Source organism: Colias eurytheme, chromosome 15 (assembly GCF_061535395.1).
Source record: "Colias eurytheme isolate Ceu_HAF_F1 chromosome 15, ilColEury1 Martin Lab GWU primary, whole genome shotgun sequence".
NCBI classification, from domain to species: Eukaryota; Metazoa; Arthropoda; class Insecta; order Lepidoptera; family Pieridae; genus Colias; species Colias eurytheme.
The window spans coordinates 8639386-8653087 of record NC_142994.1 but is presented as its reverse complement, the minus strand read 5'-3'; the positions used below and the strand labels follow the sequence as shown (position 1 = coordinate 8653087).

At 32.9% G+C, this 13702-nt stretch overlaps 2 protein-coding genes across 2 annotated transcripts in view; both read right to left on the bottom strand.

Annotated features, from left to right (window-relative positions):
* The window catches only part of Pi3K68D (phosphatidylinositol-4-phosphate 3-kinase catalytic subunit Pi3K68D), a 32451-nt gene extending 21222 nt beyond the window's left edge, over positions 1–11229 (bottom strand). Inside the window, exons 1-11 of the mRNA XM_090110453.1 lie at positions 10853–11229; positions 9071–9200; positions 8661–8786; positions 8021–8549; positions 7296–7428; positions 6186–6382; positions 5776–5866; positions 5124–5267; positions 4826–4914; positions 4118–4355; positions 3420–3592 (exon numbers count right to left, since the gene is read on the bottom strand). Coding sequence (XP_089966579.1) covers positions 3420–3592; positions 4118–4355; positions 4826–4914; positions 5124–5267; positions 5776–5866; positions 6186–6382; positions 7296–7428; positions 8021–8549; positions 8661–8786; positions 9071–9200; positions 10853–10964 — 1962 coding nt within the window. The 5' untranslated portion in view covers positions 10965–11229. The remainder of the gene's footprint in view (positions 1–3419; positions 3593–4117; positions 4356–4825; positions 4915–5123; positions 5268–5775; positions 5867–6185; positions 6383–7295; positions 7429–8020; positions 8550–8660; positions 8787–9070; positions 9201–10852) is intronic.
* Positions 11230–11668: 439 nt separating this feature from the next.
* On the bottom strand, positions 11669–13336 carry LOC149902488 (uncharacterized). Its single transcript, XM_090109802.1, has 4 exons — positions 13117–13336; positions 12845–12983; positions 12452–12740; positions 11669–11756 (listed from the first exon to the last, which is right to left on the bottom strand). The coding sequence occupies exons 1-4, from the start codon at positions 13242–13244 to the stop codon at positions 11680–11682; spliced, it is 633 nt and encodes a 210-aa protein (XP_089965928.1). The 5' UTR covers positions 13245–13336; the 3' UTR covers positions 11669–11679.
* Positions 13337–13702: the final 366 nt, after the last annotated feature.

Genomic DNA, 13702 nt, shown 5'->3' with positions numbered 1-13702 from the left:
ATTAAAGTTCTAAATTTAAAACTTACATAAAAAATGTACTAGTTCAGAGAGCGTACTACAGTATTCAGGAATATATGGACGATAAAGACCCATGGAGGGTTGTCGCGTAAAAACCACAGGACAGTTCTTTGGCATATTATGTAGTTAGGTAGATATAAGTTACATATTATGTAAATTTATTGACATTATTTAAAAGAGCAACTATGGAGTTTCTTGCCGATTCTTCTCCATAGATACTGCTTTCCGAATCGGTGGTAAATGTTAAAAATACTATGTAATGACGATTCGAAAGTGCTACTAAATAGTAGTCTAATTGAATAAATGAATGTTTGAGTTTGAGTTTGTTTGTTCGAACATACATAAAAAAAACATACCGGCCGAATTGATAACCTCCTCCTTTTTTTTGAAGTCGGTTAAAAAATCAGCTAGCAATAAGTTGAGGAAAACCTAGTCAGCTGATGCATATAAATTGGCAATAGATGCTTCTGTCTAACTCCTATGTAATAACTTTCAAAGTATCAGCTGACGGTTTTTCCACCAAGATACAGCCAGCTGACTTATATATTTATCCACAGTTACATATAAGCTATCATCAGGTAAATTTTTGTTTGAGAGGAAATCACGGAAAATAATTGTTCTTTTTTCATGTTCGAGACACCAGCTGACGTACAATACACCACGTTGTATCCAGCTGATTATTTTTTTTCGTTGAGATATTGGGTTAGCTACAATTTGACAAATTTTTAGCTGAGAGGAAATGAATGAATGTATTTTTTTTTCCTACGTGCGTGGGAGGCTACAACCGCTCACCCCCCCAACCGAGCGCCAGCTGACGTTCACGAGGCTTTATAATACTATACTCTGATGCTTCTGACGAATTATCTCTTGAGAGGAAATAATGAACCCAATTTGCACCTGGCTCCCTAACCAGTATCATTAAAGAGAAGGATAAAATAAGGCGTAAGTATAAACAGTTCCAAAACCCCCGCGATCTGTTTGAGTTTAATGTATTGCGAGAAAGATGCAAAAAAATAAGTTCACGTTGTCATCAAAACTACAAACAAAAAATTGAAGAAGCCATCAAAAGAGATAGTAAAGCATTTTGGAAATATGTTAATAGTAAGCGAAATAATTATCTATCATCAATACCGTCTGTTATGTGTCTCGACAATCTTACCGCAGAAAACGGTTCTGACATTGCGAACCTCTTTGCCTTTCATTTTTCATCCATATATTCTTATCCAATAATAAAAGCGCTTCCAATTTGTTCGAGTAAAATGACTTGCTATAATGATTCTTGTTCCAAATTCAATGTTACCAAAAAAGAGGTTCTTGCAAAGTTAAAACAACTCGATGTTAACAAAGGTGCTGGTCCGGATCTTATCCCACCCATTTTTCTTAAGCGTGTAGCCGTCACGATAGCTTCTCCTCTAGCTAATATTTTCAATGAGTCTCTCGAACAAGGTATATTCCCCGAGCGTTGGAAGTTTTCCAAGATTGTGCCAGTATATAAAAAGGGTGACCAAACCATTGTTAGTAATTATAGACCTATCACTATTTTATCAACCTTATCAAAGGTTTTTGAATCTCTTGTTTGTCCTATAGTTACTCGTTACTTGGATAAATTTATATCACCACATCAACATGGTTTTCGTAAAGGTCATTCTATCCAAACAAATCTTGTGAAATTCTTGTCTGACATAACGAATGTACTGGATAACGGAGGCCAAGTTGACGCGATCTACACGGACTTCAGCAGCGCTTTTGATAAGGTTGATCATGAAACACTGCTCATAAAATTAAAGAATTACGGTGTATCAGGTTCCATTTTGAAATGGTTCGCATCTTACCTTTATAATAGATCGCAGGAAGTGGTTGTGAAGGGTTTTAAGTCGAGTATGTTTACTGCAACATCTGGAGTCCCACAGGGGTCCCACTTGGGTCCACTGCTATTTCTTACTTATATTAATGATATTTCTGACTGCATCAAACATTGCCACTATGCTCTCTTTGCTGACGACTTAAAAATCTATAAATCGATCGAAAATTTATCAGACGTAAATGCTATTCAGGATGATTTAGACAACATAGCAATCTGGTGTAAAGCTAACTATATGGTCATCAACTCCAAAAAATGTTCTTACATAAGATTTACGCGAAAAAAATCACTACTGCATTCTAAATATAATATCGAAAATGTTGCACTAACTGAAAATACTCAAATTGTGGATCTTGGCGTCACTTTAGATAGCGGACTTAGGTTAACATCTCACCTAGACAATATTATCAAAAATGCAGCACGGATGTTGGGCTTTATTAAAAGACATGACTCACATTTTAGGACATCAACTAAAATAGTTCTATATAATTCTCTGGTTCGCAGTCACCTCGAGTTTGCTTGTGTGGTATGGAATCCCTACTATGCCGTACATTCGCAGCGTATTGAATCTATTCAGCGTTCCTTTACGAGACACTGGGCTTTTACCTCTCGAGGTATATCACATCGCTGCCCATATGGTGAACGCTTAGATTATTTTAAAATGATTTCGTTACGTGACCGTCGCAAATTACACGATTTACTATTTCTCCATAAATGTGTAAACGGTGCTGTTGTCTGCGAGGACATCATTTCTAACATCGCTTTTCAGATACCGTATCGCCTTCCCAGAAAACCGGTAAAACACCTTTTTTGTGTTCCAGTTTGCAAAACTAACCTAGGCAAACATGCTCCATTATCGAGAATGTGTGCTACTTATAACCAACAAATAATGCTCTTACCAGATCTTGATATATTTTTCGGATCCCTCGCACAGTATAAGCATCAAATTATTCACAGTTTTTCCAGTAGTATATAAAAATTTAGTATATTCATTATGTTTTTCTTTCTATTATGTTTAATTGTATAAGTGTTATTAATGTGAATGTTGTGTACACCTATAATTGATAAATACATAAGATACAATTATGTAATTAGATAATGCCATCCTATATATTATATATAATATAATGTAATGTGTATTTATTGTTGTGTGTTCCATAAATAAATAAATAAATAAATAAACAAATGTGAAACAAAAAAAAAATTAATACTAACATTGACATTGACATATCCAATCAAATAACATTAAATGCACTAAACACTATCCTAAATAAACTATTTTTAACAGACTTCAAAAAAAGTAGGAGGTTCTCTATTCAGCCGATATATTTTTGAAGTGAAAACTTTTTTAGCGGCGTTAAGCACTTTTTCTGTAATGGGTATAAAATCTTAAACTCGCGTCAGGACACGTGACCTGATCGAAAAAGCGTAAGACGGATGGATATCAAACATGCTCAACGTTAATAATCAAGTTTTCACTTCTGCCGGCACTCCCGGAGTGCAACCCGTCTTTTTTTTATTATTTTTAGTACAAACCGACCTGTGCAGTACAAGCCTGCGCGAACGCATTGAGCGTGTGCGTGACGTGCAGCGTTTCCACGCCACCCGCGAGCGCACAGATCGCCTTAACCGCCTGGAACACGCCGTTCGGTGAACAGCAGCCTTCTGCGCCTACGACCCCGATGGCGCGGGATAATTCGCCTTCTAGCGTTTCTGTAAAAGCCGGTTTTGATTAGGTATTATTGATTTTATCAGCACTATAGCAGAATCTGTTTTAGATTCAGCTATGTATCAAAATTCAGTACTTATTTAAAAAGACGACTAAAAGATACCTGGTCTCATAAATAAAATTCCCAATGCAATAATTAATAAATAATTTACAAGAAACAACAAAGAAATTAAATTATAGATGCTACATCATTTTTTTCTAGTCAGCTGGCAACGTCCCAGTGTCATTAATATTACGGATAAAAGTTTTTATTAAAGTGAAACTTTTATTACATCGTCTCAAACTTTTTGGTCTGTGTAGCGCATGTCGCGTGTATCGCGGTTGCCGAGTAGGTATACCTACTCGGCAGCCGACCGTCACGCGACATGCGCTACACAAAGCAGTGTTCGGAACCGTTCGAACAGTTTCACTTTTACCGTGGTTTCATAAAACCACACAACATGTTTTCAGTTAAATTTCCAAGATCACACACAATCACCTACACACTAACTTACAACTAACTAACTCACCTAACAATATAGACAGGTTGTCGAAACTCAGCGTCTGAGTGGCTCCCTGTACCGGCATCAGATCATCCAACGTTAAATGGGCATCTCTTGCGTCATCAACATCAGTTCTCGCTAGTGAAGTATCCCTCCCTTCATGTAAGCACAAACGCACATCTTTTTCTAGACGAACACATTCTCGAATGTAGTCGTATTCGCTGAGCGAACTGCCCGGTGTTAGGTACTCTTTAGCACCCCATACCTGATAATAAGGGGATATTTTAGTAACATATTGTCTTTGTACAGTTTTTATAGGATAGAACGTTCTAGAATTCTTACACTTATATCTTCTACTAGTGGTCCGCCCCGGCTTCGCCCGTGGTACATATTTCGCAATAAAAGGTAGCCTATGTCCTTTCTCGTTTATCAAAATATATCCATACCAAATTTCATGCAAATTGGTTCAGTAGTTTAGGCTTGATTGAGTAACAGACAGAGTTACTTTCGCATTTATAATATTAGTATTAATAGCATTGTAACTGACAAAAAATGTTAGTTATGCATATTTTTTGCTTGCTAGGCTGACAGATTTTTTTTTATTTTTTACGTTTCAAGTGTTTGATCATATTTGATAGTTAATTTAGTGAATTTTACAATGCATTTAAAGTACACTTCGTGTATTGTAACAGAAATTGATAAATCTTTAATTTTAACAAATAATTTTATACTGACCCTTAGCATGTAACCGGACATGTCATCTCTAATATCTTCATCAAGTGAGCAAACCACCGTTAATATAACATGTTCAACAGTAGACTCAACTGAAAAAAAAAAATAATATTATTTTAAAATGACAAAAATTAAATTCATCGAAGTCTAATAAAAATATAGCTGTCAAATATCCACTATGGATATTATGTTATTTTATAGAAAATAAAAAAAAATCTCAATTTTTATCCATATTATAATCATTTTACTTTTTATTTAATTCACAACACATAAAACAAAAGTCTATAAGTTAAACACATACCATCAGAGGTGAAAGTGATAGGCTCGTCAGTGTGCGAGTTATGGACTAGAATCTTTATACTCGTGTTGGGTGGATATTTGCCGCCCGACCGCGCTGCTATTACATGCCCGGGGTTCGACTTTTCGTCCGTATATGTGAACTTTTCTGAAAATAATATTTTAATTTTAATGCCTCAGCCCCCGGAATCACAGACACAATAGAAAATCTATTGTGTCGTGGCCCGATCGGGCCGCTCGGTGGTAAGGGGTTAAACATACACTTAATTACGAATTATTATAAAAAAAAAACCTTTATAACGCAGAATATCTAAAAAATAGATGTGAAAAAAGGAAGTAAAATAATGTTCCTAAAAATGTACTTTTTTATAATGAATAACCACCACAAAAAAGCTTGTTTTTTTTGACTCATTTGAATAATTATTTTTCCCAAGTATTTGAATAGAGCTGTCATCTCGGATAAATGCATCCAAATGTAACCGTATCGCTTTAAGATAAAGTTCAATTTGGTATAAACAGCATTTGATAACACTTAAATTCAAATAAAAAATATATAACATGATTAAGTACAAAATGTGTACTATGTGCTTTATCTACTGTAGTACTTTAACAAAGGTTTTAATTAAAAATAATAATTTATAAATAGAATTACTCACTTCTGACGTCGAGGACCATTTGCAAAAAGGCTTTGTGCTCGCTATCGTAAATCCTTGTTCGTATTTTCTCTATACAGTCGTAGAGTTTATTCTGTAACAAATTACATGCCATATTATTAAAATATTTTTGATAAAACCCGTAACTGTAATAGACATTATGACAATCTTCACTTATACATATACATATTATAGTTGTTTTTTAATATGTTGAGGCTGTATGCCTGTTTTAAAATTTTAGTTATGTTCATACTTTTTTTTCTGTAACTCCTGTACCGCAAAATAACAAGTATCTCATAGTAAATTAGCAACTGCCGGCAACTTGGGAGGAGTTAGAGTAACACCGCGTTAAATGAAGAGAAAAATAGATTTTTGGATTTATTTTTATTTCACATACGTTCACAAATACTCACAGTAGTCTGTCGCTTAGCAACCGTCGGCACGCTCGGTATCGTTTTGGGCGGCGGAGATGGCAACACTGGGCCCTCTTTCCGCACTGTACCATATATTGGCGCTTCTCGTAGTTCTGTTTCGCCGTAGAGGAAGTCGAGAGGATCGTAGTCCTCGTACACGCTGCGTACGCTTGAGTTCTCGCTACCTACTGCGTACTCTGGGGTGTACATAAGGGAGTATTAGTAAAAAAATAAAAAAAATATGTAAAGGTACATAATAATCAATTAAACATCTTTTAATTTACATATAAAAATCCAACATAAAATTGAAAACGACAATCAAATTAAAACTGACACAAAATACAAAAAATAAATATGATAGTTTTTTGTGTTGATTTTCCATATAAGTACTGTATTTATGTATGCCACATTAGTTAACTCCCTTGTCAAAATACACAATTTATACCCAGTTCAATTTAAATCCCATACATAAATCACATAGAATTGATGATCAAAACCAACTTTTAATGATAAAAAATATTAATACACTACAGAATGGATCATGAGTCTACAGTATCAGTAAATACATTTAAAACGATACACATTTTATTTACATATGAGCAATTTCACCCAGTTATAGAACACCCATGAAAGTGAAGTCTAAAGTGATACTAATAAAAACCATACTAAAACATTTATATCATGCTACACTCACATTGAGATTGATGGTTCAACTGTAAGATAAAGTGTTAAGTGTGTTTGTGGCGGCAAATACAAAGATAATTTAAATGAATAATAAGTAAAAAAGTCGATTTAAAAGAAATGTATGATATCAAAGGATACAATTGAAGAGTGAAATATAAGAATTAAACATTACTCATACTTTATTAATATCTCCCAACGATTGAATACAAAACGATATCGTAGAAAAAAAGTTGCCAATCGCAATAAGAATCTATGAGCAACTAAGTTTTCAAAATAACTTTTAAAGAAAATAAATTACAAATTTACTTCAACAAATTACTTCTTACAACAAAAACATGAATGTAAAATATAAGAAAGAGAGAAATATCTTACAAAAAGAAACATTTGCCGCCACACCCACACAGTATGGTAGATGATCCCACTCACCCGACTGATCAGTTAAAAGCGGGTCAAACGCCTCCAACACACTGACTCTTACGCTACCTTGCGGCTTGCGTCCGAAGTCGATCAGATTGCTGCTCTTTGGCAGGCTCGCTACGGTATCTGCTGATTCGTTTGACTGTAATAGCCACCATTTAAATTAATATTATTACTAAATATTTGAAGGAAAAATCAATAGCCAAGTAAATCAATTAACTGATGAGAAAAAAAATCTAACTCATAATAGTGGTTATAAGAAACGTAAAGTTCCTCATTTAAGACTTCATTAAATTGTAATGTATGATTTTTAGCCATTGTGATAGGAACTTATAAGAATGTAGCCAATTAATTATGGTAATAAATACCCCAGAAACTCAAGTTATTTTGCTCATAAGACTAAAATAAAGATGTTTAGAATAAATTGTTGGCATTGCTGCCTTGGAAAATTACATTGTTACAAACTATATAATTTTAAAATTGAACTACAATAAAACTTGTTTTGATTGTTACTTTCATACGCATTAATAAAGCATATCAAAAGAATCTGACTTTCTAATTTTACTGATAACTGATCTGATGTTATCCACATGTGATGTTTTAGTATGCGATGTATTTAATAGCGCAAATGTTGTCAACAATTGCGTGCTACAATCGCAATCTTATCACACAAATATCGGTCAAACATAATTTTTATCACGACAAAATAAAAGCTATGTGAAAAAAATACTCACTTCGACGCTAACTTCAGACGATTTCCGAGACTTGGGTTCCACCTTCGGCTCGATCTTTACAACTTGTGTTATGTTGTTGTCTTTTTCTGGTTTAGTTTGTGCTGTATTTTGTGGCATAGTTGGGTATGTGTGCAGTTGATTCAGCTGAGGGTAGATAGTTGCTGGCCGAGTGGGTCTCGATATCATATTAGTTGTATTGTAGTTGTAATGCGATTGGGCTGGATATGGAATGTAGGGAGATGGTGTGGCCATTCTAGTTTGGGAATATGGTATCGAAGGGGCGTATATAGGAGGCTGTGTGTATGGCGGTGGGTGTTCTTGTCCAGCTGGGTAGTACTGATAATTGGGCATAGGATGTGGCATAACATATGGCGAGGGAGGATATGGTGGCATTTGCATGTATGGAGGAGGGTAGTTGTAAGGATATTGTGGGCCATAGTTGTAGCCAGGTCTTTGGTTATACTGGTTGTTCATTGTAGTGGATGGATCTGGTGTGCTTATCGTGAGTTCTTCAGTCTGTGTGCCCAGTCTGAAAGGAATATTTATGATATTAGAACATATTTAAATAGGTTTAATTACATCAATTAATAATGAATTAAAATTCGGCGTAAGTATCTATGAATATACTTAATGATCATACTTAGATATCTGGTCGATGTATTCTTTGAGGGAAGCATGGGAATCTTTTGGCGCGCTCTTGCTGGTCGGACTAGCGAATGATATCAAGTCACTTGTCTCTGAGCGTGTTGGACTAGTTCCTGTCGACCTGAGAAATAAACGCAATATATTGATACAGTATGCATCATATAGATATATAAATTAATTACGATAAACTATAAATCAATCACACAGAATATTTAATAGTAATTTTTTCTTAAAAATCGTCCAGATAGATTACTCATAATTCTTTTTTTATTTATATAACAGAGTGAAAATCGAAAATCAAACTTAATCTAATCATATCTACTGTAAACAATCAGGTTATCATTTCTTTATTCCCACATTTATTACCTAAGTCCTAAGTATGAGATTGCCTATATATAAACATACCGTGAAGTCTCGGAGCTATTAGTTCTGCGAGGCGGTTTTCTCGGCGGCGGAGGCAACGCCGGCGGTGGCCCGTCGGTTTCCTCTTTGCGACGTACACTACTGCCACCTGTATCTCGTCCATTATCTACACCTAACGTTGAACAAACCAATCATCATCGAGTGATATAGTATATTATGATTATTTTTATCAATTCATTGAGATAAGAATAATATAAAGATTGGATTTGGTTTGTCAATTTAGTTAGTGTTCGGTTTTCAAACAATGTGGATGGTTGTGACGGTGTGAATATAAGAAACAACTTAATTCAAGTGATAACACTACTATATTTGCACTGTCTATTTGATAAGATTCAAATTTTAATTAACGAAAACTTTTTTGTGTAATTTTTGTGTGTAAATATTATATGTATTAATTTGTAATTATTGCTTGATAATGTTTTATTTTTAATAACAATAAAGTAAATATATAAATATGATCTTTCATTTCTTATAATTGCTTTCTATCTATAACAAATAATATGCTAAAAATTTACACTCGCTATTTCTGATTATAATTTACTATATTGTGATAGTTATTTCGAAATTTGTTAAGACTAAATACTCAATAAATTATTAAAAAGATATATCCAAATATTCAATATAGAAAATTCTATAAATAGAACAATAATCTGGATAATTTTATTTGTGTATAAAGACAATGTTTTACCCAAATACAGATTCATATAATATGCGGTAAACTGGTCAACGCCCCTTACTTCCTTTCAAATTGATAGCCTTGTTATCAAATATTGTAATATGCTCAATTGACTTTATTTCAACAAGACTTATTAAAATATAACAAACGTTGAGATCATCAGAGATATTATTTTGTGTGAAATTAAATTTATGTACTTTTCCTAATGTATACCTATAACTGAACATGTACATACAATTCTTTTAAAGAATTTGGTAACAAACTATGACATCAGAATTTTCTGTATAGAAAAAATGTTCATATATCCAAATGAACCAAAGACCTGTAGGCCTGCACGCCTGCACATATTTGTTTACTGATAAACATTATTTATTTGGGCAAAATGCAACTACAGTTTCTGCGCTATTCTATGTAAAAACTGTTATTGGAATCAGTGATAAATAATTATTTCTGTATTTTGACAATTAAAGCAAAAATTAAATTATTAAATTTGTTTGGATAATCATGAGTATGACAAGATTTTCAGATGCCAAGCAACATCTTTTTAACAAACTTCACTTCATTAAATATTTTAGACATCCAGCATGAACAGTAAATAGTTAGTTATGTTTCAAAATAAACAGTACAATCACCATAAATGGAGAACTTCCTTCATTCTTGTTTTTATTATAAAAGCAGACTGAATTGAACTGTTCAACTTTTAATTTATTTATCACGACTAAAATACACAACAAAAGAAAAAGTTCCATCACTTTACAAACCTCTATCAGCTTACAAAGTGATGTAAAGAAATATTTTTTCAAATAATTTATCATTATTCTTTTTCTTCTCTCTTTCTTAATTAATAATTCTTAAATTCCCAATCCCATTAAATCATTATTCATTATGATTTTATACAATGTCAACACTTTGTCCAAGACAATAACATGATTTGAACTTAATGAACTAGATGTTCAGAAAATTGGTACAAATAAAATTATTAAAAGAGAAAAATAAAAGTTAATCTTTCTAGATCATAAAAAAATTCTTAACGAAGGTCTTCCTCGTATCATCTTATCTTAAATAGTAAACAAAATTACGTCAGTTACCTGAAGTAGCTAACTGCTTCTGCCTTCGAAACTGTTCCAATGCCAGACTTTCTAAACTTAAAGCCTGAGCCTTTTCTAAATCCTCTTGAAACTGAAGATCGTACTCAGACATTTCAAATTATTTTTCTTTGTATAACTAAGATGTATAATTCTGCTTCATTGGCGTGAGAAAAGTTTATATTGAACGTTCTAATTTATTTGTTGTTTCGGCACTAACACTACACGATAGTGAACAAAGAAACTGCTTCCATTGCACTTGATTTATTTCTTTGTACAAGTACCTTACCAAATATAACTTTTTGATTATGTTTTATTTATTTTAATTTTCAGGACATGATAAAATACAAATACAACAATTTCGTTCTGCTTCAGATAAATGTCAAGTGCACAGATTAGGTATTAGTACGAGTAGGTCAAGTGTACAGTGTAGCTGTCAAATTCATTCCAAATCACAGATCACAGATGTCTGTTTTCAGGATTATTTAAGTAAAAAATGTAACAGATAACAAAAAATCTAACTACAATATAATTTCTCACATTTTATATACCTAAGTCACAGACCTAAGTATAATTTATATCGTGTTTATATCCTTTCTTGATATTAGAGGTGAAGAAAAATTATCATAAAATTATACTATGCTTGTGATCGAAAATCGCTTGATACATAGGAGCATAATATTATCAAAAATTAGGCTAAGGCCGGACTATGGTTTTTTCCCGCGAGTACTAGTAATTAAAAACCGCTATAATGTGCTTCTACTGCAATGGCGAAAAAATACCTGCTTACAAAGGTACAATATAATAAAACAATTAATACACACTAGTTATTAAGAAATGTTTATTTTAGGCATGGGGAGTAACTTTTTAGATTGTACTTTGCGAATAACGTTGTACTGCAATTTACCTGGAAACAATTTATTTTTTAAAGTATACTTTATAAATAAATAACGCATTGGTTTACTGTAGATAATCTTAGATCATTAGGTAGATAATGCATGCCAATGTTGTCTATGTACATATTATGTACTAGCTTTCCGCCGGCGGCTCCGTCCGCGGTTTCAAAGAAAAACTCGCATAGTTACCGTTCCCGTGGAATTTCCGGGATAAAACCTATCCTATATTACTCGTGGATAATGTAGCTTTTGAATGGTGAAAGAATTATTAAAATCGGTATAGTAATTTATGAGCCTATTCATTAAAAACAAACAAACAAAGTTTTCCTCTTTATAATATTAGTGTAGAATACTGTAGATTAGTGAAGACATATGTATTTTCAAATTATTAAAAAAAAACAGTTTGTGTAAATTGGCACTTCCACTTCGAACAATTATAATTTACACAAACTGTTTGTTTTTTCATAAAACTGTTGATGTTGATAAAACTTTAGCGTTTCTACGAAATACGAATTTCCATCGACTTTAACAGCTGCCACCAATTTTGCTCTACAAAAAGTGATTTTCTCATTATAACGAAGCTGCATGACCACCATTATTGTTTTGTGATGACCACCTCATAATATATAAATTTATTAATTTATGAAGTTCTGAATAACCTACTGGTTTTTCGTAACAAAATACAAAAGAAATTCGCCATATCTACCTCCATTTAAGAGATCAGATGATCTATTATTTTTGCCAACTTCTTTCTTTACAATCCTAGAACTTTTCTTCGTCCCGTTTCTATTATAATTATTTCGAGATGCTGACGTCACATTCAATGATGTCTGGCTAAACATGATAGGGGAAAGGTTTCTTGATATTTTTGCGTTTAAATCATAAATTTTTTCAAACGCCGTTGCCATGATCTGTGCACGTACAAACATATTTCTGGATCTTAAAAGTTTACGTTTTCTCTTCCCCTTAATTACATTTTTACCAGCTTCCGCCATCTAAAACATTTGTTTTAGTAGTAGGTACTTACCTAGTTAACTATGATAAAAAAACAACAAAAAAAAACAAGTATTCTCTTTAATATTATAACAAATTCACATGCCTGCTGATAATACAAGTCGTCCGCATCCTGTTGATCGAAAAAATCTAACAACTTATTGCAAACAGTTCTTAGATTCTTTAGGCGATGTTTTTTTTTCTTGCCCACCATACATTGGTTAACTTCGGGTAGTCTTGCTGTTCTGGAATTATATTTGTGACAAATCAAGTTTCTTTCGATATAATTTTTTTACTTAATTTGAAAATTATTTTTTTTTGGAGAATGTATGTAGTACTTATATGGATATTGGATAGACAGTATTATGGACAACATACTTTATAACTTTGGGTTTGCCAGAAGTATCAGCACCTTCCTTATCCAGATTCATAGCAGTGTACCAAATATCTTTGAATAGCTTTCGGCGCTCTGCAAAACTTTCATCTTCTGTTATGGTGGGCTCCATTTTTTTGTGATTACTGCATTAGTAAGATGGTGATATGGATCGTTACATGTTTGTTGCTTTTAAGATCATTTAAGAAAGTTTGATAATTTAATCATTTTTTATTTTGAACAACGATTTTGAAGGAGCTAGTCGTTGTCACATTATTTATGAAATTCATTATGTCAATGTAGGTACAGACCACAGAACAGTAAAAACAAAGAAAAAAGTTGAATTTAAAGTTGATTTAAAGCTTGATTTAAAGAGTTGAACAAGGATTTGAATAAAAAAGTGATTCAACCACGATTCAACTCTTTGGCACTGGTATTAAAAACTAAATACTTATTTTATTATAGAAATTATGCAAACTCAAACACATTTTTTTTACTTTTGCGTGTGTATGAAAAATCCGATCCATAATTAAAAATACTGAATAATGTATCAGGGAGGTTAATAAAAATTAACGATAGCATACGAAGAAC